This window comes from Lissotriton vulgaris, chromosome 5 (genome assembly GCF_964263255.1).
Source record: "Lissotriton vulgaris chromosome 5, aLisVul1.2, whole genome shotgun sequence".
NCBI classification, from domain to species: Eukaryota; Metazoa; Chordata; class Amphibia; order Caudata; family Salamandridae; genus Lissotriton; species Lissotriton vulgaris.
In genome coordinates, this window is record NC_141693.1 from 1,466,634,483 (window position 1) to 1,466,662,190 (window position 27,708).

The following is a 27,708-nucleotide window of genomic DNA, read 5'->3' on the forward strand; positions in this document are numbered from 1 at the left end:
CTAGTCGCACCGAGATATTTCAAGCAAGTCGCAGCACTGGTCTCAAACCTACTCTGGAATAATGGCCCGGCACGTATAGCATATGATAAATTGATAAGAAGTTGGTACGTGGGAGGTGTAGCACTACCTAACATACAGCTATACTACTGGGCAGCACATCTCAAAATAATAAACCAGTGGATACATACTCCGAGAGATGACCCAGCATATAGAGCGGACTGGCCGCAATTGGGGTCGGACTGCATGCTTTCAGTATTATATAATAAATCTCACGTCAAGAGACTGTTGGGTCCAACGCAACACACAGCGGCCCTGTGGCACATAGCACAAACACGGTTAGGTTGGAAAGGGAAAATCACCAAAATGACACCGCTATGGGACACAAAATCATTGGGGAACCTAAGATCTTGCAGTGGGACTGCATAGGAATCTCCACAGTTGGGGACCTATGGGACAAGGGCACGGTGATCGCGTTTCCGCAGCTCCAACAGCAATATGGCCTAAGCCCAACCGAGACATTTAGATACGCGCAAATAAGGCACGCGCTGCTCCAGGCGATCCCAGCAGGCACTGAAATACCCGAGTCCTCACCACTGGAGGATAGGCTGCTAACAGTCTTTATGCAACAAAGCGCGACTTCCCTCACATATAAAAAACTGATCAACAACCTAGGGGACCCTACAATGAAACTACGAGAAAAATGGGTGGGGGAAATAGGTGAGGTTACTGAGTCAGAATGGAATGAAGCACTAGCCTCCCCGAAAGAAGTAGGTATTTCAGCAAAATTCAGATTAGTACAACATAAAATATTACACTGCATCTACTACACTAGGACGTTGCTTCACAAAATACACAGGGCACCACATCCTTTTTGCCTTCGAGGATGCGGGGAGGAAGGGACACTGTTTCATACAATCTGGGAATGCCCGCAGATACAGGAATTCTGGAAGCAGGTTCTGCGCACTGTCTCACAAACGCTTAAGATCTCCGTTTTACCTGAACCTCGCAAATGCTTATTGAACATTTGGGACCCCAATGATCTGGATAGATATGGACTAATATGGGCTACCCTGGCCATGACGGTGGCTAAACGAGACATTGCGCAAAAATGGGGAGCACCAGAACTGCCTACAGCAACTAGGTGGAGTAGAAATATGGACATGCTGATGGTTACAGAAAGAGCGGTGTATGTGCTCAGGGCTTGCCCCCGCAAATGGAACAAGGTATGGTCAGCGTGGAATATTTACAGAGGAGAAATTTGTGAACCCCTCCCGGAGGAGGAGGACTTAGACTCTGAAGAGGAGGATGAATAGATAGTTGGGTGGGAGTTTGCCAATGCTGCTGGATCGGATAGTGTGTCGTTCGAATACAGGGTTACTAAACGGCATAACTCTAAGCATGAGGGGTGGCTGATGGGTTGATGTGAACATGGAATGACTACCTAATTGTGATGACGCTTTTTAGTTTTAAGAATTATTGTTTTGATGGTTAACATAATATACAGTGCACAACAGAAGGCCTTTAAAATGAGCTTTACGGATTGCTTTATGGATACATGGTTGCGAAAATACGAGTTATTGGTTGAAACAGGTTTGCCATATAGACGATTAAACTGGGGGCAATATGATCTTATGATCAATGGATATATGGATCAAAGTTTAAGACATCAAATGTAACCTTGTATATGCAACCTTTGCCTTGATGACAATAAAGATTTAAAAAAAAAAAGAAAAATAAAGGATGTACAGAATCAAAATTCACCCATGGGGAAAATATTGAAAAAAATAAAACTGGGCAGGTCACCCCTCTGCTTAAAAAATCCACTGCTGACGCGAACGACCTCAACAACTTCCGCCTCATCACTAACCTACCTTTTCTTGCAAAAATCACAGAAAGATGTGCAGCCAAACAACTCTCTCGTCATATCAAGGACAATGATCTTCTGGACAATTTCCAGTCCGGCTTCATTCAAAACTGCAGCACTAAAACAGCCCTGCTGCAAGTGATTGATGACGCGCTGCGGATGCTCGAATCTGGGGAGTCTTGTCTTTTTATTCTCCTTGACCTTTCTTCAGCCTTTGACACTGTCAATCACAACACTCTCCTTAACACTCTTCAACAGAGAATGGGCATGGGGGGCACTATGCTTAAATGGTTTGCTTCCTTCCTCTCTGATAGATCCCAAATGATCAAAATAGCGAATAGTCTTTCATCTACTTTGGAGCTAGGTCAAGGTGTTCCTCAAGGCTCTATACTTGCACCCGCATTGTTCAATCTCTATTTAGAACCACTGTGAAACCTCCTAAGTAAATCCAGAATGCGGACGACACTCAAATCTACCTAAAGGTTGCCTCCACTCACGATCTCTCCATCCTAAGCTCTACTCTCGACACCATTCAAAACTGGATGTTAACTCATCAACTGATTCCGAATCCCCCTTAAACTGAATTCCTCCTCCTCCCGCCTCACTTTCTCCTCCCCCGGTTCAATCATGGATGGATCATATGAATCTACTTTACAATAAACCCACCATTGTCGACAGCGCAAAATCCCTTGGTGTCATACTTGACACAAAACTCAATCTACTCTCCCGCATAAATTCCATTGCAAAGTCTTCTCGATACCAACTGCTCCTTCTTTGGGGCATTCGTCGCTTCTTCCCGGAGCATGACCTTAAAACCCTGGTCCAATCGCTGGTTCTCTCCAGACTGGACTACTGCAACTCTCTTCTTACTGGCCTCCCCAAATCCCACCTGTCCCTCTTAAATCTGTTCTCCATTCAGCAGCTTGTTTCATATATGGGGCCAAAAGAAGCGACCACATCACACCAGTTTTTATCCACCTTCCCTTGGCTTCCCATCGAGGCAATATCTATTTACAAGACTGCCTGTATTACCCACAAAGCCTTGCACTCCTCCTCTCCTCGCTACCTGGCGAATAAACTGAAACTCTCTGGAGGCTTTAGACCATCAGGTAATGCAGAAAATCTATTGCTTGAACTTCCCAATTTCAAAAAGGAAAGGTCGATGGCCCAATCCTTTTGCAGGCAACGTGGTGAGAATCTGGAACTCACTTCTGCCTCAGCTCCGGACCACTACCTCTTCCCAGGCCTTCAAAGCTGACCTCAAAGCTCTCCTCCTTCAAAGACACTTCCAAATTTAATTCATGCCCTCTCTATTATCTGGAGAAAGTCCTTCCATTATAGGAAATTCTGTGCTACATGACTATAGAAGTGTCTTCCCAATGTGTTCTTATGGTTTGAGAGTCTGCCATTTATTGCAGTATTATACGTCTACTTTTATTGTGTACTCCTTTGTAACATGCACATGTCACTTTCCCTCTTGAAATGTATCGTTTGCTACCTCTTGAATTTTGTTTGCTTTTGATACATGCACAATTGCCACCATTGCCTCATGTAACGCAACGTTTGTTCTTGTGTTTTGAGTATCTGCCATTTAGTGCAGTATTATACCTCTATTTGTACTTTGTACGCTTTTGTAACATAAACACATGTCACTTTTTTCCTCTTGTAACGTATTGTTTGCTACCTCTTGTATTTTGTTTGCCCTTGATACATGCACAATTGTCACTATTGCGTTATGTAACGTAACGTTTGCTCTTGTAACATGCTGACTTGTAAATTTTCCTCATGTTTCACTACTGTTCCTATTGTAAAGCGCTCTGACACCTTCGGGTAAAGTCTGCGATATATAAAAAAGCATAAAATAAAATAAATACAATTTAAAAAAATCCGATAGGAGACAAAAGCTTCTGAATAATGCCACACTATTCTGTCAAATCTCAGTAGGGTTTGCTTAATTGAATCTAAGAAGGTGTTTTTTCTGATGTTGGTGCAATCTGTTGTGTTTATCAGTGTTACTTTTTTTTTACAGTATGAAGTGGATTGTAATAACCCGAATCAGATGCCAGATATCACCATTACCGTCAATGGCTTTGAATATACTATCACACCTGAGAAATACACATTGACGGTAAGAGATTGATTCAATATACCTAGACCACTCTGGAATTACAAAAAATAACTGACTGATCTATGCCCCACAATTGATACTCTACCCTTCTGCGTGTTCTTTTGACCACTGCCTTCCTCTCAGAACTCTTTAGGTTGATAGTACACACTTTAACCAATTTTTACCATTTTTGCTGTTTATTATCCTTTCTGGATTCTTCAGTCTCCTATTCTTACTCTACCTGATTGTGGCTGGACTTCCTCCCTCTGTCTACTTCCGCTCTTTTGTCACAACTATGTTGCTTTCTTCTCTACCTGTATATATCTCCTCCTCGTGCTGGCTTTCCTCACTCTAGCACGGTATGCTCCGAGCATTAACTCCTGTATTTACTGCTTCTTGTATGTTCTTACTCTTTATTTGTAGCTTACTCCTTTTGGTTTTTATATGAGGTCTGTGTGCTTTCTGAAACATACGTAAGTTTTGCCTCTATCACTAAGTTTGTCTCCTTTCATAATCCTGTAACTTCTTTTTCCTTTATGCTACATTTTCTTATTCAGATTTCTCCTCCTGCACTTATATAGTATTTGATGTTTTATTCTCCTACTGCTTTTATTTCTTTATTATGCATTATGTACAGTGTATTTAGATATTACTAGCAGCCCGTCCCGACGTTGTCCGGGTATGAATTGCTGCCGGCCAGTAGTATATTGTTTTGAGGATTTCGTTTTGATAGCATTTCTTATCTGTGACAGGCCTGTGAAACGCTCCGATTCACAGTGCACTGCTGATGCACTTAAGAGTGCGCGTTCAGTAGTGTGTGAACACGAGCTTTCCTACTTTATTTTTCCTTGCAATATTATATAGCGCGAACTCGACAACATGGCATGAGCACAATTTACATTACAGAAGAACACATTCATTTGTGGTAGGCACAGGGAGACAAAGCGATTTGCCTGGAATCACAGGATGTTGAGCTGATGCCGAGATTCGAACATAGCTCCCCAGCTCTAAAGTTCGCAATTCTAGAACTTGTGGTGGGAGGTGTGTCTAAAAGTGTATGTCGGTGCTGGCCATCAATGAGAGAGACCTGTGCATTTTTCAAATCGGTGGTGAAAAAATATGGAGTATGTTGCTGGAGATTTGGGCCGCCGTGCCACCAATGTACTTACCAGGGGAGGGTAAACACCCATGATTCCGCAACTTTCTTTCCGCATACCATCACTCCGCATACTTTCATTACGAAAGTACCAGGACTCCGCAATGCCATTATAACGCATGGCATTACATTTTATATGCTTTTACCACGCATACATTTACCACGAAATTCGTTGTAAATGCATGAAAGGTAAAAGCATGTTTTTTTTAATGTTAGGATAAGGTAAGTATGGGTATAGGGGTATATGTTTTGGGGTACTGAGGTATATGTTTTGGGGTGTTTGGGTATTTTAAGGGTTCAGATATAGTTTTGGGTTATGGGGTACAGGGGAGCTTTAGGGTTTAGGGATAGGTATGGGTTTTGGGGTACAAGGGTATTTTAGGGTTCAGGGCTAGGTTTGGGTTTTGGGGTATAGGAGTATTTTTAGGGTTTAGGGGTAGGTTTGGGTTTTGGGGTACAGGGGTATTTTAAGGGTTAAGGGCTAGGTTTGGATTTTGGGGTACAGATATATTTTTAGGGTTCAGGGCTAGGTTTGGGTTTTGGGGTACAGGGGTATTTTAGGGTTCAGGGTAAGTTTGGGTTTTGGGGCACAGGGTTATTTTTATGGTTCAGGGCTAGGTTTGGGTTTTGGGGTTCAGGGGTATTTTTAGCGTTCATGGATAGGTTTGGGTTTTGGGGTACAGGGGTATTTTAATGGTTCAGGGCTAGGTTTGGGTTTTGGGGTACAGGGGTATTTTAGGGTTCAGTGGTAGGTTTGGGTTTTGAGGTACAGAGGTATTTTTAGGGTTCAGGGCTAGGTTTGGGTTTTGGGGTACAGGGGTATTTTAGGGTTCAGGGGTAGGTTTGGGTTTTGAGGTACAGGGGTATATTTAGGGTTCAGGGCTAGGTTTGGGTTTTGGGGTACAGGGGTATTTTAGGGTTAAGATGGGTTAGTGTTTAAGGGTGTTGGGGTATTTTAAGGAGTACGGGTGAGTTATGATTATGGGGTGCAGGGGTATTTAAAGGAAGCAGGGTGGACACCCGGAGCTGGAATGTACAGAACCTGGGAAGAAAAAACAATGAAATATTGGGCACAACGCTCGCCTTTTTTCCCCGTAATCCCGCGCCCTGCACACGCCCCCAGCACACGCCCACAGCACACGATATGAGACATGGCATGAAGGGCGGAACGTACCACACGCCCCCAGCGTTTGTTACGCCCCTAGCACACGCCCACAGCACAACACAGACACGCCCACAATGGACTACTTTGCTGGCACGGTTCTTTTACCTTTTAAATGTATATGGTGGGCGTCTGCATAGCCTATGTCCTTCTGCTGCAACTGCCCTTTCCAACACTGTATTGGGTGTTGTGATTAGTGCTGTGGTTCCTGAGATTACCCGCCTCAAAGGTTTGGGCTCTCTCTTTATTATATTATAGTATAGATAGTATAGATAACTTGTCATTTGCCAAACTACAGCTTCCCTGTACATATTTTTCTATCATAAAGCATTCTAAAAGGCATGGGCCATGTTCTCTTTCTCGAATATCACAATAGAAATACCTAATACAGTATATTTCCATGCAGTGCGCTAATTATTAGAGGTACTCCGGTCTCCAGATAAGACATTTTCAGTGGGAGTAATTTTCTTTCCTGGAGAAATTGTTGTCAGTAAATGCAAATGTATATTTTCATACATCATGCGTATGTCTGATAAACCCACACCTCCTTTAGTTAGCAGCTCACTCTCACCGTAAGGAGTTCTTCAGGTCTGTCGTAGTAGAACTCAAGGTGGCACTGTACTGCTTATGGCAATGGTGTGACCGTGTAACTGAAGCAGTCCTGAGACAGGGGACAAGTGTTGTTATATTTGTGATTTTTTTTAAAGCAGTCTTTTTTACTGTATTCTTTTTGGAGATGAAAACTGACAGGTGCACATCCCCACAGAACAGTACAGATGACACTTAACAGGTAATAGGAAGGTTCTCAAAGTTTACCAAAAGATTGATAACCCACAAATGAAGCTTGTGCAAGCTATTGAAAAGTGTTTCAGCTTGGACGTGAATGCCACCCGCTGGCTTTATTCTTTCTAACGTAGGAAATGCACAACAGTTATGCAGCCAATGAGCAGAGGTTTTAGGCTTATCTACAGTGAAGGAATTTCAGCACTAAGGAATATGGACCCAAGTCAGTGGATTTTCTATTCCTATTGCTATTCCTAATTCCACATCTACGTTCCTTGAATATATAGATATACCACCTCATGGTGAAACGTTGACTTGTGAAGAAGATCCTTTGATCGAAATGCGTTGCCAGTAATTTCTTTCCTGTACGAGTGAGGAGAACAGGAAACTTCCTTAAAAAAAAAAAAATATATATATATATATATATATATATATATATATGCCAGTTTCTCGTACCAAAAGTACAACGCACTCCACACAGGGTTTGTTTTTGGCTTGTGGTTATGGAATAAACCCGTGATTTGACTAAGCAGACGCTATTTTGTCCTAATCTGTCTGTGTGGAGTGCGTTGTACTTTTGGTACGAGAAACTGGCATTATTTCGGGAGCCTCCAAACCCGACTCGCACCGCCAGCGAAGAGTCCCGGTTTTCATGGAGGCAGTGAAAGTGATATATATATATATATATATATATATATATATATATATATATATATATATATATATAAAACCAAGGTACATGTTTGTTGAGCATTGATGGCCCCTCCAATAAGGCGGAGGAGCGTTGCCCCACTGCTTTTAAGCAGTGTGATGCAAGGAAAAATAAAATGATAATAGCTTGCTGCTATTATAATTGTATTGTTTCCATTGCAGGCGGGCGGGCAGGGCTGCTCTGCTCTCAGAGCAGGGGAGGAGTGGTTTGCCAACTCCAAGTGTGCATGAATGCTTGGCCGGCCCAAAACAAACATGCCCAGGCCCCCAGTTTCCATCTGAGCCGGTGCTCAGACCACTCACAACACTGCCTGGCAGCAGTGTAAATGGTCAGGGGAGCCTGGGTGCTTACCAATCACAACACTGCATTTCAGTCAGGGTAGCCTGGTGTACTTGTTTTTTTTATTACATTCCCCTGCCTCCTCACCCCCACCCTCTGCCCCTCCACCCCCAATCAGTGCCACACACCCCTGATGTGGAGGCTGGAATAGGAAAGCTATACTTACTTACCTTTCGATATTTTGGTTTCAATATTTTGTCCTTGATATTTGGATGCCTTTATATTTAGGTGCACAGCAAATTGACGGTTGAGATTTCCCATTGAACTGGCTGCTGCGCTTGAAGGCAAGAAATGGTCTACTCATGCTTGTTCATGCACCTGCATCATCATCTCAAGAGTAGATGGCCTCTGTGGTCAGGCGCTCACCAATGTGAGATATAACAACCTGGTTTTGTTTAGATTTGATGTCTGAGATACAGCTATGAATGCTGAGTGATTCTAAACCAGAGGGACAGGCGTGCGGCAGTAACCAAGAGTCTCTTCAGGCTAATGACCAGACCATGGGTTCTTAGTCCTCTAGAACCTCTGCTTCAGAAGCACTCAGTCTCAACTCGTTGTGCCCCATCCCCTCCATCGATTAATTTCAGCTGGACTCTCAACGAAGATCCATGCTACAGAGAGTAGTGGTTTTAACTTAACCAGCGACGCAGTGTTATTTGCATAATTATGAAACCGCACCAAGCATATGAGCTTAAGTGTGGGGAAAGAAGAGCCGTGACCAATTCTGCTGTTGAACTTTGCAAAACATGAGTGAACTTGTGTCATAGAGATTGTGCGACGAAAATAATTTCATCCAGTCTAACGATTCCCTACAGATTCCACCGTTTGTTAGGCAAGTGAACAAGATGGCGAGATAACAGTGTTGAAGAATATGGACAAGCTCTAGTCTATGGTCATTAGTTCAGGAATGATTAACCATTATCTATTGCCCACTACCGCAGGGCACGGCCTAAAAGATTGTTCTCATAGATTAACCAACCAAGTTATTCAATCAGAGATTCCTGTACAATATTAGGAGTTAGCCAGTATTACAGTGCTCCTCTTTTGCACAGAATAGTCAGATAAACGATGTGGTTGATCACAGCATGGCACATTGTTTTTAAGAAATTGGCTAACTGCAGCTATATAATTGAGAACTGAGTGCAACGCGTAGTTGCAGTTATGTCAACACAAGCATTTTTTTTAAACCAGTTACATGAGGTACTGCACGGCACTGCACGGAGTAGACCAATGCATGCACGGAGTAGACCAATGCATGGAGTGCAGCGCGTAGCTGCATTTCTGTTGAGAAAAGCATGTAAAAAATATGATATGACATAATTGTGGGGAAAAGCACAGCACGGAGTGCTGTGAATGGCGGCGAGTCCAGAAAATGCTTTTCTCGACATACATGCAGCTACACACTGCACTACATGCTGTGCCCTACAGCTCGAAGTGCAGCATGTAGCTGCATGTATGTCGAGAAAATATATATTTTTTAAAACAGCAACATGAGGTAATGCCTAGGGGATGGCCCTGAACGGAGTAGGCCACCGCACGGAGTGCAGCGTGTAGCTGCATCTAAGTCGATAAAAGCATTTAAAAACAAGCATTTGCAATGCAATGGTCTCGGCATCATTAAAGGTAGAGCTATTGGCATTGCTCATGACATTTTTTTTCTTTAAATCAAAAGATTCTGCACTCACTACTCTGCACTCACTACTCTGCACTCACTACTCTGCACTCACTACTCTGCACTCACTGCACTCACTACTCTGCACTCACTACTCTGCACTCACTACTCTGCACTCACTACTCTGCATTACCACTCTGCACTCACTACTCTGCATTACCACTCTGCACTCACTACTCTGCATTACCACTCTGCACTCACTACTCTGCACTCACTACTCTGCACTCACTACTCTGCACTCACTACTTTGCACTCATCACTCTGCACTCACTACTCTGCAGTCAGCACTCTGCACTCACTACTCTGCACTCTGCACTCACTACTCAGCACTCACTACTCTGCACTCACTACTCTGCACTCACTACTCTGCACTCACTACTCTGCACTCACTACTCTGCACTCACTACTCTGCACTCACTACTCTGCACTCACTACTCTGCACTCACTACTCTGCACTCAGCACTGTGCACTCAGCACTCTGCACTCAGCACTCTGCACTCAGCACTCTGCACTCAGCACTCTGCACTCACTACTCTGCACTCACTACTCTGCACTCACTACTCTGCACTCACTACTCTGCACTCACTACTCTGCACTCAGCACTCTGCACTCTGCACTCACTACTCTGCACTCACTACTCTGCACTCACTACTCTGCACTCACTACTCTGCACTCACTACTCTGCACTCAGCACTCTGCACTCAGCACTCTGCACTCAGCACTCTGCACTCACTACTCTGCACTAACTACTCTGCACTCACTACTCTGCACTCAGCACTCTGCACTCTGCACTCACTACTCTGCACTCACTACTCTGCACTCACTACTCTGCACTCAGCACTCTGCACTCAGCACTCTGCACTCTGCACTCACTACTCTGCACTCACTACTCTGCACTCACTACTCTGCACTCAGCACTCTGCACTCAGCACTCTGCACTCTGCACTCACTACTCTGCACTCACTACTCTGCACTCACTACTCTGCACTCACTGCACTCACTACTCTGCATTACCACTCTGCACTCACTACTCTGCATTACCACTCTGCACTCACTACTCTGCACTCAGCACTCTGCACTCTGCACTCACTACTCTGCACTCACTACTCTGCACTCACTACTCTGCACTCAGCACTCTGCACTCAGCACTCTGCACTCTGCACTCACTACTCTGCACTCACTACTCTGCACTCACTACTCTGCACTCAGCACTCTGCACTCTGCACTCTGCACTCTGCACTCTGCACTCTGCACTCACTACTCTGCACTCACTACTCTGCACTCACTACTCTGCACTCACTGCACTCACTACTCTGCATTACCACTCTGCACTCACTACTCTGCATTACCACTCTGCACTCACTACTCTGCATTACCACTCTGCACTCACTACTCTGCACTCACTACTCTGCACTCACTACTCTGCACTCACTACTCTGCACTCACTACTCTGCACTCACTACTCTGCACTCTGCACTCACTACTCAGCACTCACTACTCTGCACTCACTACTCTGCACTCACTACTCTGCACTCACTGCACTCACTACTCTGCACTCACTACTCTGCACTCACTACTCTGCACTCACTACTCTGCACTCACTACTCTGCACTCAGCACTCTGCACTCAGCACTCACTACTCTGCACTCACTACTCTGCACTCACTACTCTGCACTCACTACTCTGCACTCAGCACTCTGCACTCTGCACTCTGCACTCTGCACTCACTACTCTGCACTCACTACTCTGCACTCACTACTCTGCACTCACTACTCTGCACTCACTACTCTGCACTCAGCACTCTGCACTCAGCACTCTGCACTCACTACTCTGCACTCACTACTCTGCACTCACTACTCTGCACTCACTACTCTGCACTCAGCACTCACTACTCTGCACTCTGCACTCACTACTCTGCACTCACTACTCTGCACTCACTACTCTACACTCACTGCACTCACTACTCTGCACTCACTACTCTGCATTACCACTCTGCACTCACTACTCTGCATTACCACTCTGCACTCACTACTCTGCATTACCACTCTGCACTCACTACTCTGCACTCACTACTCTGCACTCACTACTCTGCACTCACTACTCTGCACTCATCACTCTGCACTCATCACTCTGCACTCACTTCTCTGCAGTCAGCACTCTGCACTCACTACTCTGCACTCTGCACTCACTACTCAGCACTCACTACTCTGCACTCACTATTCTGCACTCACTACTCTGCACTCACTGCACTCACTACTCTGCACTCACTACTCTGCACTCACTACTCTGCACTCACTACTCTGCACTCACTACTCTGCACTCCGCACTCTGCACTCAGCACTCTGCACTCACTACTCTGCACTCACTACTCTGCACTCACTACTCTGCACTCACTACTCTGCACTCACTACTCTGCACTCTGCACTCTGCACTCCTCACTCTGCACTCACTACTCTGCACTCAGCACTCTGCACTCTGCACTCTGCACTCACTACTCTGCACTCACTACTCTGCACTCACTACTCTGCACTCAGCACTCACTACTCTGCACTCTGCACTCACTACTCTGCACTCACTACTCTGCACTCACTACTCTGCACTCAGTACTCTGCACTCACTACTCTGCACTCACTACTCTGCATTACCACTCTGCACTCACTACTCACTACTCTGCATTACCACTCTGCACTCACTCTGCACTCACTACTCTGCACTCACTACTCTGCACTCACTACTCTGCACTCACTACTCTGCACTCACTACTCAGCACTTACTACTCTGCACTCAGCACTTACTACTCTGCACTCACTACTCTGCACTCACTACGCTGCACTCACTACTCTGCACTCACTACTCTGCACTCACTACTCTGCACTCAGCACTCACTACTCTGCACTCACTACTCTGCACTCACTACTCTGCACTCACTACTCACTACTCTGCACTCACTACTCTGCACTCACTACTTTGCACTCACTACTCTGCACTCACTACTCTGCATTACCACTCTGCACTCACTACTCACTACTCTGCATTACCACTCTGCACTCACTCTGCACTCACTACTCTGCACTCACTACTCTGCACTCAGCACTCTGCACTCACTACTCTGCACTCACTGCACTCACTACTCTGCACTCACTACTCTGCACTCACTACTCTGCACTCACTACTCTGCACTCACTACTCTGCACTCACTACTCTGCACTCAGCACTTACTACTCTGCACTCAGCACTTACTACTCTGCACTCACTACTCTGCACTCACTACTCTGCACTCACTACTCACTACTCTGCACTCACTACTCTGCACTCACTACTTTGCACTCACTACTCTGCACTCACTACTCTGCATTACCACTCTGCACTCACTACTCACTACTCTGCATTACCACTCTGCACTCACTCTGCACTCACTACTCTGCACTCACTACTCTGCACTCAGCACTCTGCACTCACTACTCTGCACTCACTGCACTCACTACTCTGCACTCACTACTCTGCACTCACTACTCTGCACTCACTACTCTGCACTCAGCACTTACTATTCTGCACTCAGCACTTACTACTCTGCACTCAGCACTTACTACTCTGCACTCACTACTCTGCACTCACTACTCTGCACTCACTACTCTGCACTCACTACTCTGCACTCAGCACTCTGCACTCAGCACTCTGCACTCACTACTCACTACTCTGCACTCACTACTCTGCACTCACTACTGTGCACTCACTACTCTGCACTCACTACTCTGCACTCACTACTCTGCACTCACTACTCTGCATTACCACTCTGCACTCACTACTCACTACTCTGCATTACCAGTCTGCTCTCACTCTGCACTCACTACTCTGCACTCACTACTCTGCACTCACTACTCTGCACTCACTACTCACTACTCAGCACTCACTACTCTGCACTCACTACTCTGCACTCACTACTCTGCACTCACTACTCTGCACTCACTACTCTGCACTCACTACTCTGCACTCACTACTCTGCACTCAGCACTCACTACTCTGCACTCACTACTCTGCACTCACTACTCTGCACTCACTACTCTGCACTCACTACTCTGCACTCACTACTCTGCACTCACTACTCTGCATTACCGCTCTGCACTCACTACTCACTACTCTGCATTACCACTCTGCACTCACTCTGCACTCACTCTGCACTCACTACTCTGCACTCAGCACTCTGCACTCAGCACTCACCACTCTGCACTCACTACTCTGCACTCAGCACTCTGCACTCACTACTCTGCACTCACTGCACTCACTACTCTGCACTCACTACTCAGCACTCACTACTCTGCACTCAGCACTTACTACTCTGCACTCAGCACTCACTACTCTGCACTCACTGCACTCACTACTCTGCACTCACTACTCTGCACTCACTACTCTGCACTCACTACTCTGCACTCACTACTCTGCACTCAGCACTCTGCACTCACTACTCTGCACTCACTACTCTGCACTCACTACTCTGCACTCACTACTCTGCACTCAGCACTCTGCACTCACTACTCTGCACTCACTACTCTGCACTCAGCACTCTGCACTCTGCACTCTGCACTCTGCACTCTGCACTCACTACTCTGCACTCACTACTCTGCACTCACTACTCTGCACTCAGCACTCACTACTCTGCACTCTGCACTCACTACTCTGCACTCACTACTCTGCACTCACTACTCTGCACTCACTACTCTGCACTCACTACTCTGCACTCACTACTCACTACTCTGCACTCACTACTCTGCACTCACTACTCTGCACTCACTACTCTGCACTCACTACTCTGCAATACCACTCTGCACTCACTACTCACTACTCTGCATTACCACTCTGCACTCACTCTGCACTCACTACTCTGCACTCACTACTCTGCACTCACTACTCTGCACTCACTACTCTGCACTCACTACTCTGCACTCACTACTCAGCACTTACTACTCTGCACTCAGCACTTACTACTCTGCACTCACTACTCCGCACTCACTACTCTGCACTCACTACTCTGCACTCACTACTCTGCACTCACTACTCTGCACTCACTACTCTGCACTCAGCACTCACTACTCTGCACTCACTACTCTGCACTCACTACTCTGCACTCACTACTCTGCACTCACTACTCACTACTCTGCACTCACTACTCTGCACTCACTACTCTGCACTCACTACTCTGCACTCACTACTCTGCATTACCACTCTGCACTCACTACTCACTACTCTGCATTACCACTCTGCACTCACTCTGCACTCACTACTCTGCACTCACTACTCTGCACTCACTACTCTGCACTCAGCACTCTGCACTCAGCACTCTGCACTCACCACTCTGCACTCACTACTCTGCACTCACTACTCTGCACTCACTACTCTGCACTCACTACTCTGCACTCAGCACTTACTACTCTGCACTCAGCACTTACTACTCTGCACTCAGCACTTACTACTCTGCACTCAGCACTTACTACTCTGCACTCACTACTCTGCACTCACTACTCTGCACTCACTACTCTGCACTCACTACTCTGCACTCACTACTCTGCACTCAGCACTCTGCACTCAGCACTCTGCACTCACTACTCACTACTCTGCACTCACTACTCTGCACTCACTACTCTGCACTCACTACTCTGCATTACCACTCTGCACTCACTACTCACTACTCTGCATTACCAGTCTGCTCTCACTCTGCACTCACTACTCTGCACTCACTACTCTGCACTCACTACTCACTACTCTGCACTCACTACTCACTACTCAGCACTCACTACTCTGCACTCACTACTCTGCACTCACTACTCTGCACTCACTACTCTGCACTCAGCACTCAGCACTCAGCACTCTGCACTCAGCACTCACCACTCTGCACTCACCACTCTGCACTCAGCACTCACTACTCTGCACTCACTACACCTGTCCCTTTAGTCTAACTAAATATAATCTCCGATACCAATATGCCCGTGGTTATTTAGTTGCTTAAAATCTGCAGTTAGAAGTATCCATTAAAAATATCCGTTTTAGGTGTTACTTACTAGACAGATGGCTGCTAAAAGTATTGATCCCAAATATTCCAACTGTATCAATTTCTCCATCCAGAGCAGCACTGCCCGCTCACCTCATGCCACTGGTGGCTTGGTTTGTTACTCAGCTTTTAAACTATTCCAGTAGAATGCACGATGGGATATTTGCAAGCTAAAAAATGAACTCAATCATCACGCTGCTTCCCCCACTCAATTCTTTAATTTCTTAAATGTATTCTATAGATAAAGCAGTCCTTTTTGGCTCTTTTTCCGCCGCACTGGCAAAGCTAACAATGCATTTGTTAATGTAAAATTGAGTTTGTACATGGGGCGCATGTAAACTGCATTTGTGAATGCCTTTATATGCATTGACCCTTTAAACCCGACCTACTGACTTTGCCAATGCAAACCGAGCCGACACCGGCCCAGCAGACAGACGAGCTGCAGGCGAAACCTATCGTGGGGCGGGACTGAGAAAACGAAACCTATCGTGGGGCGGGACTTCCGTTTTGTGAAGCCCGCGCCCACGGAGTGCCTGGAGGAGCACCGAGGGAGAGCCCCGCGGTCGGAGGCTGCACAAGTCCGGAGGGCCTTTGACCGGTGAGCGGAGCGGAAGGGGGAAGCGGGGGGGGGGGGGGGGGGGGTGAGAATGCCTGTATGTCTGCGTGTCCGGCGGGGCGGGGAGAGAATGCCTGTATGTCTGCGTGTGTGTGTGCGACGGCGGAGGGGAGGGGTGGGGGGCGGGATGCGACGGCGGAGGGGTGGGGGGGGATGCTCGGTGCACGTGTGTGTGTGTGTATGCATGCGACGCGGGGGGTGGGTTCGCTGTATGTGTGGGTGCGTGCGTGCATGAGCGCTCGTGTGTGTGTGTGTCTGTCGCTGTTTCTGCGCATGCGCGTGTGGTGTTGCTGCTTCCCAGGAGACAGCAGCTGAGCGCGTTCGCGAGCGCGTGGCCAGCGGAAATCGCCTCCTTGCAGAGGCAATGCGCGTGGCCAAGGCTGTCTCCTGGGAAGCATAGTCCCTGACAAAAGATCTCCGGCGGAGACGCGCTTCCGCGCGTTGACGCCGAGACCTAACAAGCAGTGACGTGCGGAAGGTGGCGGTCGGACGTCACAGCACAGGGAGAAAAGAGCACAGCACGGAGTAGGGCACAGCACGAAGTGCAGCACGTAGCTGCATGTATGTCGAGAAAAGCATTTATTTTAAACAGCAACATGAAGTAATGCCTGGAGGAGGGCCCACACGGAGTAGGGCACCACATGGAGTGCAGCGTGTAGCTGCATTTAAGTAGATAAAAGCATTTAAAAACAAAAGGAGCATTTTTTGGTTTAGAATAACGTATTTATACAAGCCTAAACCCGACAAAAATACAAAATATAGCTTTGCAGTATATAAAACTTACTGTATTTGTTAGCAACGAAGTAGCGGCGCTTCCAGCTTTGGCGAGGGATAGGTATGGCAATGGCGCAACAAATGTCTGCCAAACCTTGGGGCCGATTAGGATTGCGGTGAATCCGCATCCTCCGGGCCGGCGGAAGCCACCGCCGGCCCGGAGGATGCGGATTCACCGCTGCGGTGATTCTAAAGACCCCTGCCAGATTAGGATGGCTGGGGGGTCATCGGCGGACGGGAAGACCGTCCGACGCTTTTCCGCCGCAGTCGCCTTCCGACCGCGGCGGAAAAGCTCTAATATGGTGGCGGTGTCTATCAGACACCGCCAGCCATATTAGGATTTGCATTGGGAAATGCCTTTCCGTGGCAGCAATTCCGCCATGAAAAGGCATACGGTCTTTTCTTTGGGGGCCCATTGCGGGCCCCCAGGGTGAAGGGGGGGTGAGTGGTGCACATGGGGGGTACCAGTACCCCCCCTGCATTAACGTGCACAAAGCGGCAGACACCGCACGGTGCCTGCTGCTTTGTACATGTAAATGTAAAACATGCTTTTTTAACCTTGCGGTGGGTGCTGCTTCAAGCAGCACCCGCCGCAAGGTTGAAGATCCAGGATGTGACCGCCAGGGTGGAGGTCACATCCTAATTGCACCGGAGGGACCGCCGCTGCCCCTGCGAACGGTCCCCCCACCTCGGGGGTGGCGGATGGACGCAGGTCCGTCCGCTATCCTAATGAGGCCCCTTGTTCGATTCCCCACTCAATTAGCCTGCGCGTCCGTCAATCAAATCAACTCTCTCCACCATCAATAAAAAGCGGCCATTAGAGTTAGGTTGACATGGCAAACAAGCATTGGCTACGCGACTGTGAATGTGATGTGGCCGCGCGGCCCTGAAAGTGAAAGTGGCCAGATGGCGCCGGGAGCAGCGAAGCCAGTGGGAGGAGCTGGATGCGCTCTGTGGAGGTGAGGAGGAGGAGCGTTATAGCACCACCACCAATAGTATAAGCATTAACCAAAACACTACCATCCAACAATACCACTTACCATCACTAGTACCACAACAACAACTTAACAACCACCATTAACAGCAACATTACCAGGCACAGTACCACCACTCAATGCTTTTCTACTCCTTACTCTCTATCCTAATGCCTCATACTACTCTCATCCACACTCCCAATCCTTCAACCCACACTGCTCTTCTCCTTATAACTCTTCATACTTCTGCCTTACCCTGCTCTCATCAACTCATTTTTGGCGCCTCTTTGGGACCACGTACGGGAAGGTATTAGAGCTTGGCTCCACATGCCCCTGTCTATATATGGCCAGTCGGCCATCTTTAGGATGGTCTCGCTCCCGCGCTTGATTTACCAATTGCAAAACCATCCATATCCGATCCCTCCCAGGTGGTTCCGTCATCTTAATGCTGCCTTGGATCAGTTTCTCTGGGATGGTGGGGTGGTGAGGGTGGCCCTACAGACCTGTTTTCAGTCCATATACTGTAGGGGGCTGGCAATCTCTGATATTCTATCGTACTTCATGGCCTCGCACCTGTTAGTCCTCAGTAAATGGTGGTATGGGGATAGGGCTGACCCGGCGTATGCTGTTGAATGGCAGTGCATGGGGGACCACACCCTACACACAATTCTACACTCTGCACAGTTGCGGCGCTCCCTGCCGTCTGCCACGAGGATTGTCTTCCAGATCTGGCAGCAGGCGCTACGGAGGATGGGCTGGTGGAATAGGTTGACCCGGGAGACCCCTCTTTGGCACAATGGGAGCCTGCCACAGTTGGCTGCCCTGCCTGGATTTTGTGATTGGGACAATATCGGGATCTCTACCCTGGGTGATGTTATGCAGGGGCCTGTCTTGAAATCCTTTCAAGATCTACAAAAAGACTTCCATATGCCAAAAACCCAATTTTTAAAATATTTACAGTTCCGGCATGCCATTTCCCCTGGCTTGGAGGGGTTAGAGACGCTGGCTGAGTTCAGTCCGGTGGAGGCAAAGGTGTTTATGGGAAATCTCCAGGATCACAAGATCTTCAAAATCTACCAGTCCCTAGTTACCCATAGCTCCCCCTCGCTACATCATCTTAAGGAGACATGGGAGGGTGATTTAGGTCCAATGGAAGAGGAAAACTGAACAGAGGCCCTGACCTCCCCGCCATGCCATGAGCCTACGTCTTATCCAGTTCAAGTACCTCCATTGTGCGTATTATACCAGGGTCAGGCTGTGGAGGGAAGGTCTGGTGGCTTCCCCTGTGTGTCTCAGATATGAGCATGAGGAGGGTACTTTGTTACGTACCGTTTGGCACTAATCCGCATTGGTGCAATTCTGGAGGGGGTAATGACCTGCCTCTCTGAAGTGTTGGGCTGGGACCTTCCCTATTCACCGAAACTGGTACGCCTGCTTGTTATGGACGGAATTGGGGGCAATATATACAAACGCCATCTTATGCTTCTGGGATTTACACTAGCTAAAAGGGATATTGCCAGGTCCTGGAAGGCATTGGTGGCGCCCTCCATCTCTGCATGGAAGAACGGCCTAGACTTCTGTATGGGGTTGGAGACTCCTATCTTTGTGGCCAGGGGGTGCCCACATAAGCACTTTAAAATTTGGAAGCGCTGGGCGGACTATCGTGGCTTGGAGATAGTCAGTGCGATGGGCGGTGGTTTAGTGGGGTTATAGCCATTTTGTTAATATTTCATTTGTATTGTTTTAAATTTTTTCCAGTAAACTCATGAAAATAGTTAAAGTCAAAATGATATATGTACCTACTGCAGAAGTTTCTGGGGTACAGAGCTCTGATTTATATGTGTTATTTGACATATAAAATTTGTTAAAAAAAATAAAAAGGATAGGAGAATACGGGTGTGGCTTGGTGCCAAGCATGATGGATGCGTCTTGTTAGAGCTCCGTTGGCTGGAGCCCATGCGAGCCATTATCCGTAGCCTATCATGACCCCAGTGCCTGTCATGGACCAAGGGACAATCCATGTTGCCACCTCCACTCATTCCGGGACCCACATTTGGCTGAGAAGAGAATATCGGGCCGGGGCCTGCGCCGACAATCCTGCGGCCTAGGAGGAGAGGGAGTGGAGCGCGAGGCCAGCTGTGATCGCGCGTGCCGGAGATGACACAGGCCGACGGCGGTGGGACTCCGCTGCAGCACTATCCCAGTGGACGGTATCCAGCAGCGCTACGCTATTTCTGGCCGGGGATCCCCCTATGGCCCGCCCCTCCACTGACACTCTACGATACCAGTAAGCTGGGCCCAGCACTGCCATGGCCGAGGGCTGAGTGGTGGGGGCGTGGAGTGCGGGACGGGCTGTGACCTTGCACGCCTGAAGGCTGCGGGCTGGTGATGGCGAGATTGCGCTGCTGAGCTGGGAGGCTGCCGGTACTGCGGATGCAGCCCATGGCCCTCATTCGGGAAGCCTTTTGGGAGTTGACCTCTGCCGGCGGACTAAGATACCGGTGAGGCCTTAGGACTGGGTGGGGGGCCCGCCTTCAGACGGAGTCAGGGTTTTTTAGGGTCTGCTTTGCCCGGGGGGCTCTGTGGACAGGCGTCTCCTACCTCCTGGCTCTCCTGGTGGCGCCATAACTACAGCTCTCTGCTCCTGGTTGGGGGGCTCAGAACGTGGACTGGGTCCATTGCTGCCGCGGCGGCGGACCAGAGGAGTGCTTGGCCCTGGGATGTGATTATTGTCTGTCTCAGTGGGCCCCCCACTCGGTTGACTTGCAGCCACACCTGCACGCACGGGAATATCCGGGAACCCCTGCGAGGTGCGTGGATCTGGCGCCACGGCAGTCCTTGAGGCCCACACCGCAGGTTCTGTGCTGCCACCCGTGACTTCTTTGGGATGGCCTGAGTCGGTGTGCGGCTTGGAGGGGAATGACCCAGAAAACCCTTGAGTGTGCTTGGCCGGGGTGGACGCCAGGGTCGGAGGTCCAGCGAGTTTGGTCCCTTTAGGGGGTCTTCTTGGCTGTGCTCCCTAGGTGGCAGAAGCTGCTGGGCTAGGCCTGGCGCAGCTTGCTATCAGGGAGGTCAGAATCCGTGAGGCCCGGTCTGGACCAGACTGGCACACCATTTGCAGTGAGGTGGGACACTCCTACAGGACACTCGTCTGTGGGACGTGAGCAGATGGCGCTGTGGAGAGGTGCCCAGACCTATCTGACTTACCTGACTCCAACATACGTTTTCTACCTCATATCTCCGCCTGCCTCCTCTCCCTACCATGGGCAAGGACAAACATCGAGCAGCTGCCCCCAAGCAAAACACGATGGACCATTATACCACCTCAGGCTCAAGAAAGGAGAGCGATGAGGGCTCTTGCCCAGATCACGCTGCCCTGCTAGTGGCCATTACCCAATCACGGACTACGCTCGAAGCCCAGATTGGGGCAGTTGGATCAGAGGTATCTTTCCTATGCCAAGATCTCACTGTGGCCACAAAAGAGTTGGCCACCTGGGTCGAGGATGCCGAGGGCAGGGCACAGCGCAGCAACATCCGTCTTGTGGGTTTCCCAGAGGGCACATCCATGGACGATTTTCTGTTATACTGGCACAAATCTCTGCTGTTACCCGATGTTATGTCCCCCTGCTTCGTGATCGAGAGAGCCCACCGCACCTTGGCTAAGAAACCAACCCCTGGCAAGCGCCCCCAGCCTGCGATTGCCCAGCTCCTCAATTACGCTGATCGCAACGCCATCCTACGATTTGCCCGGACCCACAAGGACAGAATGGTCTATGACTCCCACACGATTATGGTATTCCCTGACTATACCAGATTGGTGCAGCAGCAGCACCAATCATTTATGGCGGCCAAACGTAGGCTCCGGGAACTAAATCTGTTGTATGCACTAGTGTTTCCCGCTAGAATGAAAGTCATCTTCAATGCCAAGACCCACTTCTTCGATTCTCCTGAGGAGTTGTTCGCTTGGACGGATGAGAGGCGTCACCTCAAACCACATTCGCCACAGGGGCCGACAAAACAGAGGTACGTTGAGACAGCTGCACAGATCCCGTTCCACCTGGAGGGTCCAAGATCAGCTTGAAACTAGTGACTGACGCAGATCCTGTATTCCCTTGGCTCCATTTGGTGGCCGCTGACCTTTCCATCGACATATTGGAACATGAGGTACTGGGGTCCCTCACCCTGGCTCCAGGCTAAGGCGGACAGTCCACTCCCTTAGACATTTTGAGTTATGTTTTATAATGCTGGGTTAGGTGGGCTCTTTTGGAGGGACTGCTTAAATCTTCACGTTTGGGGCATGCGGTATGTCTCCACCGCAACATGTACTCCTTGTTTTTGGAAGTATGGGGTTGGGGGGAGGTGGGTGGGGGTTCCGAGTTTTCAATAGTTTTTAATGTTTATCGCACCACACGCACCATCACACAGCATGCCACAGACCCTACACTAACTGACATGGAGTGGAATACCGGGTTAGGACACACCACACAGGCAACATTCCAGTGGGAGAACTAAACATAATTTCTTGGAATGTTAGGGGGCTGCTATCAAAGTTAAGCGGGCGGTACTCTGTTTAGCAAAGCGCTATGATGCGGATGTCCTCCTACTACAGGAGACACATCACCTGGGCAACAAGGCCCCTTGCCTCAACAGTTTTGGATTTGCCACCGTCTACCATTCCAGATTTACACTAGGTACACAGGGCATGGCGGTCCTGGTTCACCGCTGTGTCCCGATTCAAGTTTCTAAACACTGGTTAGACCCTGGTGGGCTCTTTACCATAATTTCAGGTACAGTGGCAGGGGAGCAAATGACGATAGAGAGCATTTAAGCTCCCTCTCCGTTGGGCTAAACATTCGCAGACAAAATCACACAGCTATGGGGTGACCTTCCTGGTGGTTTGACGATCCTAGGGGGTGTCTGGAACAACATCATGACCCCCAAGATAGATGGCATGTGTTAGACGGACCGGGAGGGTCGGCCGAGATTACGGGGAGAGGTCTCCAGGGAGAGCCGTCTCCAACGACTGTACAGACAAGTAACTTCCCCCCCCACAGACGGACACCACACAAGGTTGAAGGTTAACGAGACTTTATATGCAATTCTTAGGTTACGATGGTACGATACAAGGAGGTCTGGACTCAGGGGTCCCCTCGGTTCTGATCTCGGGCTGAGGAAAAGGGTAGCGGGACAGTCTTAGTTACCAATGAGTACAAAAATAGCTCTCAATCCTCGAGCTCGGCGTTCTAGATGATCGGGCCGTGGAGGAGCCAAGCAGGTCCCGAGATGGATGAAGGAAGGACGACGGTCCGCGGCGGAGCCTGCAGGTCCCGGTGAAAGATGACGGTTACAACGGTCCACGGCCACGCCAGCAGATCCCGACGACGATGAAAGATGAAGGTTACGACGGCTGTGGCAGCGCCAACAGGCAGGACGATGGTGCACAGGACAGAGCTACGGCAGCGCCAGTAGTCCGTCCAGGATGAGTTCCTCTTTACGTCTCTCGACTCCAAGATACAACTGCCTTCCTGCTCTGGAGCTGCCCCAGTTATAGGGCTGGTGTGCTTTGATGTCCGGACCCTCGCACTTGGAGGTCGGGAGGTCCGGGATGAGGGAGTCCAGACACCCAGCAGGGGGGTGGAGCCAGCGCCCGGGGAGGCGATGGGCGAGCGGCACTGGGCGGGGGAGAGCCATCGGCACCTCTTTCTCCCATTGACTTGCCAAGTAGCCCGCTCACCTCCTGGGTGGAGGGTGGTGCCGGAATGTCTGAGGCCGGGCTAGGCCCAGGGTTGAGGTCGATCGGGGGCCAGGCGGCCTCGTGGTGAAGTGTCCAAGATGGCGGCCCGGGCTGGGCGCGTGGGCCGGCAGAGGATCGGACCCACGAGGTTAACATGTTCGAGGGCAGGGGTCCCTGAGGGGACGGAGGACGTGCAATGGTGGTGTGTGGTACTTGCGTGACTGGGCTCGGGCCTGGTTGAGCCGGGGGAGAGCGGCCCTTCATGTGGCCTGTCCAACATGCGTCCCCCCCAGCTGAAGGCGGGGAGAGTTACCCATCCTCTTGGGGACTCTCCTCGTCGAGGCGGAAAAACCGGGACAGGCCATCCGCGTTGGCGTGGTCTGACCCAGGCCGGTGTTCGACTGTGAAGTCCATACCTTGCAAGGAGATGGACCAGCGTAGCAATTTTGGGTTTTCCCCCCGCATATGCATCAACCACTGCAGGGGTCGGTGGTCAGTCTGTACCCGAAAGTGGGTGCCAAAAAGGTAGGGCCGGAGTTTCTTGAGGGCCCATACCACAGCGAAGGCTTCCCTCTCTATGGTGCTCCAGCGTTGCTCCCGTGGTAGGAGTCTCCGGCTGATGAAGGCCACCGGTTGATCAAGGCCTTCGGTGTTCACTTGAGACAGGACCGCCCCAATGCCCTGGTCGGAGGCGTCCGTCTGGACGACGAACTCCCGGCTGTAGTCTGGGGCCTGGAGCACAGGAGCGGAACACATGGCGGCCTTCAACTGTTCGAATGCCGCTTGACACTCTGGGGTCCAGTTCACCTTCTTGGGCTGATTCTTTGACGTGAGCTCGGTGAGAGGCCCCACTATGGTACCATAGTCTTTCACGAACCTTCGGTAGTAGCCCGTGAGGCCCAGGAAGGCTCGCACCTCGGTTTGGGTGATAGGGGGCTGCCAGTTCTGGATGGCGGCAATTTTCAGCTGTAGAGGGGCCACTAGGCCGCTTCCCACCTGGTGTCCGAGGTAGGTCACAGACCCTTGTCCAATTTGGCACTTGCTGGCCTTGATCGTAAGGCCAGCTCGCTGAAGGGCTTGCAGCACTGCTCGGAGGTGGTGGAGGTGCTCGGTCCAATGGTGGCTGTACACGGCGATGTCGTCCAGGTAGGCGGCGCTGAACTCTTCGAGCCCCGCCAGGACCTGATTGACGAGCCGTTGGAAAGTCGCTGGGGCATTTTTCATGCCGAAGGGCATGACCGTAAAATGATAGTGGCCATCGGGGGTGGAGAAGGCAGAACGTTCTTGTGCTCGGGGTGTGAGGCCGATCTGCCAATAACCTGCTGTCAAGTCGAAGATGCTGAGGTAGCGGGCAGCTCCCATTCGGTCGACCAGTTCATCTGCCCGGGGGATGGGATGTGCGTCCGTTCTGGTGACTTCATTCAGGCCCCGGTAGTCGACGCAGAACCGGAGTTCTGGTGTGGTTCCGGGGGCGGCTGCTTTGGGGACCAGTACGACCGGGCTGGCCCATGGACTGTCTGAGGGCTCGATGACCCCGAGCGTGAGCATCTTAGCTACTTCCGCCTGGATGCAGGCCCGTACCCGATCAGGTACGCGGTAGGCCCGGTGGCGGATAGGAGGGCTGTCTCCGGTGTCCACATCGTGCACACACCAGGAAGTGACACCTGGGGTGAGGGAGAACAGACTGGCGAACCGTGACAGGAGGGCTTGGCACTCTTGGCGTTGTTCTCTGGTGAGGGTCTCCGAGAGTCGGACCCCATCCACGGAGCCGTCTTGCTCCTGGGTCCGCAAGAGGTCAGGGAGAGGCTCGGAGTCGTCTTCAACCCCATTGTCTGTGGCCATCAGTAGGCTGAGTTCTGTTCGTGCAAAGTGGGGCTTCAGTCTGTTGGTGTGGAGGACTCGGAGTGGATTCCGGGAGGACTCCATATCGATCAGATAGGTGGCAGGACCCTTGCGCTCGATTACTTTGAAGGGTCCCGTCCATTTGTCTTGGAGAGCGCATGGCTCTGTGGGGGACATTACCCATACCTGTTGCCCCGGCTCGAATTCAATGGATGAGGCGTTCTGGTCATACCATTTCTTCATGTCCTCTTGACTGGCCTCTAGGTTGGCTTTTGCTAGGTCTCTGAACCGCCGGGACTGGTTGCGGAGGGTGAGGAGGTACCGGAAGACATCTGGAGGACTCTTGGCCGGAGGCATCTCCCAGCCTTCTTTGATCAGGCTGAGCGGCCCCCGCACTGGGTGCCCATATAGCAGTTCGAATGGGCTGAAGCCTAGGGACTTCTGGGGGACCTCCCGGTAGGCGAAGAGGAGGCACGGCAGCAGCACGTCCCACTGGCGACGGAGGGGCTCTTCCAATCCCCCGATCATCCCTTTTAGCGTGCGATTGAACCGCTCAACAAGTCCGTTTCCTTGGGGGTGATAGGGGGTCGTGAAGCGGTAGGTGACCCCACACTGTTGCCAGAGGGACTTCATGTATTTAGAGATAAAGTTCGTGCCTCTGTCGCTGACGACTTCTCGGGGGAACCCCACACGGGAGAAGATCCCCATCAGGGCCCGGCCGACCACTGGGGCTGTCACGGTCCGGAGAGGAATAGCCTCAGGGTAGCGGGTGGCGTGGTCCACTAGTACCAGGATGAAGCGATGGCCTTGTCTTGTACGCGGGTCCAGGGGTCCCACAATGTCTATTCCGACCCTCTCAAATGGGGTCGTGACTACTGGAAAGGGTTGCAGGGGGGCCTTTAGTTTGCGGCCGCTCTTCCCACTAGCTTGGCACGTGGGGCAAGATCGGCAATGCTGGTGCACATCGTTTCTCATTTTGGGCCAGAAGAAGTGGGTCACTAGGCGGCTGTAGGTTTTATCTTGTCCCAGGTGCCCTGCCAGGGGGACATCGTGGGCCAGGTTCAGCAGGAAGTCTCTAAAGCGGAGGGGTACTACTAGTACTCGGTTGGCCCCCAGCTCGGCGATTCGTTGCTCGCTGTACAACAGATCATTGTCCCAGTAGACCCAATGAGTTCCGGAGGTATCCCCTGCGCTTTGGGCGAGCGCTTGTTGTCGGAGTCCCTCGAGGGAGGGACAGGTCTTCTGTTCCTGACGAAATTGTTCTTGTGTGGGTCCCCCTTCTTGAGCCCACTGGTCAAGGTTAGCGAGGTCGGAAGGTTGAGCAAGTTCGAGGGGGATGTCATGGTCGGGGGTCTCGGCTGGGGCGACCGGAGGCGGTGGCGCCGGCCATTCTGGTTCTTCCGGGTGATGGGTGGCACGGGCGGCCATGGACCGGGTGGTGACGCACGCCCAGTCCGGGACGCCCAACATCCCCAAGTGTTCTTTTCGCTCCACGGCTGCCCACGGGGAGCTTTCCAGGTCATTTCCGAGGAGGCAGTCCACGGGGGCGTCGTCTCGGACTGTCACTTTCAACATGCCGGAGACCCCTCCCCACTCAAAGGGGACGCAGGCCATCCGACACAGACTTTCCGAGTTGTCGGCTGATCGCACAGGGCAGAGAATGTTCGGTAGATATTGTTCTGGGGTCACCAGATGACAGCGGACGGCTGTCACACTGGCCCCGGTGTCCCGAAGGGCTTCGGCCCGTTGTCCATTGATGCTCACCCATTGGCTGTACTTCTGGGTGTTAGCGGGTAGGGGGACCCGCGGGACCATGTCTCTTCCCCCTAAGCACGCGAGAGTCATGGCGGCTGGCTCCCACTCTTGATACTCTTGCTCGTCTGTTTCTTGTTCCTCGGAGATCTGTTCTTCCCCTAGTGCCGCGGCGGCC

The 27,708-nt window shown here is 50.4% G+C and overlaps 1 protein-coding gene across 1 annotated transcript in view; it reads left to right on the forward strand.

Moving 5' to 3' along the window:
- The window catches only part of CTSE (cathepsin E), a 153,627-nt gene that overhangs the window by 114,793 nt on the left and 11,126 nt on the right, over positions 1–27,708 (forward strand). Inside the window, 1 exon segment of the mRNA XM_086919711.1 lies at positions 3,894–3,992. Within this exon segment, the coding sequence (XP_086775837.1) occupies positions 3,894–3,992 (99 nt within the window).